Genomic DNA, 5,085 nt, shown 5'->3' on the forward strand with positions numbered 1-5,085 from the left:
AAATAAACTCTAGCAAACTGTTTTAAACATGAACACAGCAACCCATTGTAGAAATGGCTCCTCAGTGATCAAAGTTCCTCCATTTCAATCCTCTTCACTACCAAGGAACAGCATTAAGTTTATAGGCTGTGTTACAGAGCTCACAACTCTTCTCCATGCTTTTCTCTGCTACCAAGGTTTCTGGTTCCAGTGCACAACTCTGCACGTCAGGCTAAACTATACTCACTGTGACAGCCAGTCTTGATTCCCAATAAGTTCTGTATAGATTAATGAACACTGTCATCTTCACACAGAAGTAGGTCTCCAATCTTCTAAAATCTTTCGCTACTGCCAACATTATCTCTTCCAATGCTCCCAGAACAGGCTCCCTGTCCTCTGTATTCTTCTCCACTGCCTTGTGACCTGCAAGTCTGCTGTAGTCTTCTCCATTGCCTTGTGACCTAAAAATCCTCTGTATTCTTCTCCATTGGCTTGACATTCAACTCCACTGGAGTTAAATTCCTGGCGGAGGCATCAGAACTGGAGGTTTCATATTAAGCAGCCCTTGTGGGAGCCACTTGTTACACACACAATTCACTGGGAATAACAAGCAAATTAACCACTCTTCTTTTGTTTGTTTACATGATTAGTTCAATGACGAGTCGGCAGATGGCAGCACCACAGAGACTCTAGCGCACAAATGCCCCAGAATTGAAGCTAAACACTGCAGTAAATGTATTCAGTGACTCTTCTCAATACATAACGGAAGTGGAACAATAGCTCATTGTTCATATGGATTTCTTTCTTTTATACAAAATGTATTAGGTTGAATAAAAATATAAACAGCCAATTCATATTTAATCAAGTAGAAAATTTACCATGAGAAAATTTAACTCATATTAATCTTAACATATTATATAAATACAAAATCTTCTAGTCACTTCTTACCAGATACATATGTAACTGTAATGGCCACAGTGCCCTCCTAACTTCTTCAATTGTTCACCCTTTTGGGGCACATTTGACACTACAAAACCTCGAAGATGTCGAGAGATTAAGAGGGTATTGTGGTTCTATCAATCTCACATTTTCATATAAAACAGCTTTTATAAATATATAAGTACAAAACACAAACATAACATTACTTGGTTTACCTTGAAAAGATTGTATAGAGGTTACATGCATGTATTTATGTGTGTGTGCATGTAAGTATGAAATTGCTTGTCATACCTGGGCAGGTGTGTACTTGTGTGTGTGTGAGTATGTCTGTGTCAGAGATTTGATTAAGTAAGACAGGTGGAAGAAGGCCTCGTAGTAAAAGATATTTATGGCAGATGTTTATCAATATTTGTCATGAAAATGTTGTCAAGAAAAACTCTTGAGAATATATGCCTACATTATACAGGCTCAGTTGCTGTGGGTCACTGGAAGGCTTTCCAGTCACAGAACCTCACAATAAATTAGGCCTAACTAGAAATTTGCAGGATTTTTGATGTCCCCCATGAAGAGGACATTGTTTGTCAGCCTGTCGTAGATCATGAAGACGAAAGGCCTGTCGCAGTGGAACTGGACAATTTGTGGAGGATGCCCAACAGATGTTGTGGTGAAACCAATGACAGCTGTGACTGCTGCAGCCTCTGTTCCTTCTTCGTTGACGTCAACATAAGCTTTGTGGATGATGTCTGACACCGCCAACTTATCTTTAGAGCTGAACTGGCTCATGTCAGCCCGATTTCCGTCGAATAAGTCCACAATGCCCATCTTTTTCAATGCCTTAGGTGGAAGAATAAATATTATTATAATTACTTTTTATATCTTGAGTAAGAACTTGATATTCTCTATCATGAAAATATGCCATATCACCCTTCTTGCTCTGCCTCATTGATTAGGGTACAAGAAACAAGAGGTTTCATTGCATAAGCAACTACCTTGATTCATTACATACGAACTACCCTAGTTATGACCTCAGCCAATGTTTCTTAACTTCACTGAGCAATGAACCTGTGGTTTCCATCAAGGATTAACCAGACCCATTGTAAGTCCACTTTAATGACTGAAAATCCAAAAAACAAAGTAATTAAATAAGGACTGACCAGAGCAACAATGTTGTGACCAAGTCATACTCACTTCCACCAACTCATCAGCCAGCCCTGCGCGGAATTTAAACTTGGGAAGTTGAACATCCACGCGGCGAGAATGCAGCTTTGCAGGGCTGATGGCTTCTCTGAGAGCAGTGCTGCTGAGTCCCTTGACCACACTGGCGAGAGAGCTTCCTCCAGTCCCGTTAGCATTAGGCAGAAGAAGGATCATGGAGAGGTTGCTCCCAGCGTAGGGCAGCTCTAGCACGCGTGCGCCGAGTTCTCGTGATTCCCCTGTTTAAGTAGAGTCATTTTTGCATTCATTCTTTCACTTAAAAGATGCATTTAGCTTTTGCTCTTTTCACATAATAACGACAAAGTAAACAATAGTCCCAAAATAAACCTTGATAAAAGAATACACTAAAAAAGTCAAGTCCTGTGTTGTTTGCAAAGTTTGTGAACCTTGTCTACAAAATCAGCTGGTTGGGTGATTAAGAATAAAAATTTCTCTGTGGCAGGACAGGCCATTGCATATATTCTGAAAAATCCCTCCTCTTCTCAAACAGCCCCCTACTTCAGTTTTCCCTAACTCTTACAACCTTTTCTACTTCAGTTTGGACTATCATCTCTTTTTGTTTCCATCAAGCCAGGTAGACTGTTCCATAGGCCTTCACTTAGAGGGATAAACCCAAGAATTATCAGTGTCTACAATGTGCTTTACCTTTCATGCCATTTACAAACAAATCCTTCATTGCACAGTGACTCTGTAGTCTGGTTAAAGAACTAAACAACAATAATAATGATAAATTGTACTCAAGACTTACCGTACTTGAAATTCGAAACCTGGCTCATCATGTCGACTGAAATTTTATTGCTTGGAGTAACAAAGAAGTCCTTCTTCTGGGTATTTGACTTTTTGAACTCTTCTTTCCAGAAGCCCTTGAAGTAGACAGCGTTGATGAGGACCATGCTGGCCGAGCGGACTATTTCTTCTGTTACGATGCTGCTGATGAGGCCTCGCGTCGTCTTGTTGACGAAGGCGTTCATGGCTCCGGCTGCATTCTTGGCCTGAGAAAGGTTGGGTAGACTTTTACACTGGTTTCTTGGACCTCATTTTGGCACACTGTTACTCACACCAACAGATTTATAAGTAGGCTCTTGTAATTGCTGATGTCATGTATTCATATCAGCCTCACTCATTAACACTTTTGACTTGCTTTGGGACTTATTCTGATCACTTCTCCCTCATATCAAACATTTCTACAAGCAAGGTGTAGGGTGCAATCCCCAAAAATCAATACTGGCCACATACATTTAAAATCTATATACATTGTCAACAATAGTTGGCCCGGTAGTTTTAAGCAACTGGTTTTTGTAGACCCTCACAGCAATTTCATACTCACATCATAGAAATTAAGGACACGTAGCTCATCTGGGAACACGGTCTGGACACAAGGCAGCAAAGCGAAAGATTCGTTGAAGTAGGCTCTGTTGGCCACATCAAGACTTATGTTGGCGTTGTTCTGTTGCTTGTATCTGAAAAGGAATACAATACTAGAGACAATGCATATACAAAAAGAAAGATCTAGATAGATAGAACTAAAACTTTATCACATTTCATAGCTGTTTATCTTAAATTCATTTCCTTGCTGTACTCACAAAATCTCCAGCCCTTTTGACAGTCGATGTGCAGAAGGCTTGTCTTTCAAGCGCAGTCCCTCCTCCAGCTGTGCCTGGGTATTGCCTGCTGCCCCAAAGTACACCATGACCAGGGCTGCCCAGATGCTGTAGGGGGAGAAGAAGAAGTTCTCTGAAGGCTTCTGCAGGGTCAGTTGTTTGTAGAGACTGAGTCCAAAGTCTGCAACGCCAGAGAGATCTGCGTTTTTGTCCAACGGAGGAATGTTGGCATCAGGCGTGAAGCACTGGAGGTGGGCACCTCCTATGCCCAGGAGGAGAATCGCTGATTTGAGCCAGATCATGCTGCTGGGTCTGCAATGAGAGGGTATTCAGTACTTGTCATCAATTTTCATGTGAATGAATATCAACACCACTACATTAAACACTGCTAAGTATTGAGTTATAAACTAGGACAATTATTATCCTTGTCGAATTCTAAGATCACTTTGATTTTATTGATTTGATTTTTTAAATCAATAGAACACCCATTCTTTATATACAACAGAAATATAAATATAAAAAAAATGGCAATTGCTGAAATTCACAAATATTTTCCCATTATTTAGTATAACATGAATGATAAATGTTCATGCAATTGTTCATAATTTAGAGCAGAATAAGAACATGGCAACTCTACTCTATCTCATCACTTGGCAATTTTAATTAAAATTAATAAGTAATCATTCACTGCTTTTAATAATTACCTTCATGATTTCTTTCCAATCCAAACACACTTCTGTTTCACGGAAAATTGCCTGGACATTGAAATATAAGAAGCATGAACAAGATAAAGAAAAAATAATAACAATAATGAGAATAAAGTAACCTGTATCCGTGTCTTACGTTCCAAAGAGCACCAGAAAAGGAATTTTTCTACCGTTAAGTTCAAGATGATACTTGCCTTTAGATATTGCAGGAACTGAAGGGGTACAGAAGAGGTCCAGTTGTGCTTGCTGCAGGCAAACACAGCCTAAAATCGCGGGGCAGTGATTGTGGACGCTCCAGAAAGCCCTTGTTTTATATACACCACGTTCGGCATACATGCCGGATGCGCGATGATTTCGCAACCGGGAGAGTTGCTCTCCCCTGTCACGTACCACATTTCTAAACAGATCGACATTTTTCACTCACGTTTCCGTTCGACTATACACGGCCGCAGTAAACCCTTAACATTGGAATGACGTTCATTAAACGCACATGCACACACACAGAATATCTGTCATTGCTTCGAAATAGGACGATAACAATGGAAAAATAAAACTTTTAAGAACTACGTGGCAACTCTAAACAACCTGATCTTCTTCTCCTTCTTTCCAAAATGATTCGTGGTTTCCATATTGTCTCGTCGGTC

The 5,085-nt window shown here is 40.1% G+C and overlaps 1 protein-coding gene across 1 annotated transcript in view; it reads right to left on the reverse strand.

The window, feature by feature from the left end:
- Window positions 1-833: 833 nt before the first annotated feature.
- LOC136829994 (uncharacterized) overlaps window positions 834-5,085 on the reverse strand; it is a 16,100-nt gene continuing 11,848 nt past the window's right edge. The window contains exons 7-11 of the mRNA XM_067089169.1: window positions 3,717-4,046; window positions 3,461-3,593; window positions 2,882-3,125; window positions 2,107-2,351; window positions 834-1,752 (exon numbers count right to left, since the gene is read on the reverse strand). Of these exons, the coding sequence (XP_066945270.1) occupies window positions 1,450-1,752; window positions 2,107-2,351; window positions 2,882-3,125; window positions 3,461-3,593; window positions 3,717-4,046 (1,255 nt within the window). The 3' untranslated portion in view covers window positions 834-1,449. The remainder of the gene's footprint in view (window positions 1,753-2,106; window positions 2,352-2,881; window positions 3,126-3,460; window positions 3,594-3,716; window positions 4,047-5,085) is intronic.

The sequence above is a fragment of the Macrobrachium rosenbergii genome, chromosome 45, assembly GCF_040412425.1.
Source record: "Macrobrachium rosenbergii isolate ZJJX-2024 chromosome 45, ASM4041242v1, whole genome shotgun sequence".
NCBI classification, from domain to species: domain Eukaryota; kingdom Metazoa; phylum Arthropoda; class Malacostraca; order Decapoda; family Palaemonidae; genus Macrobrachium; species Macrobrachium rosenbergii.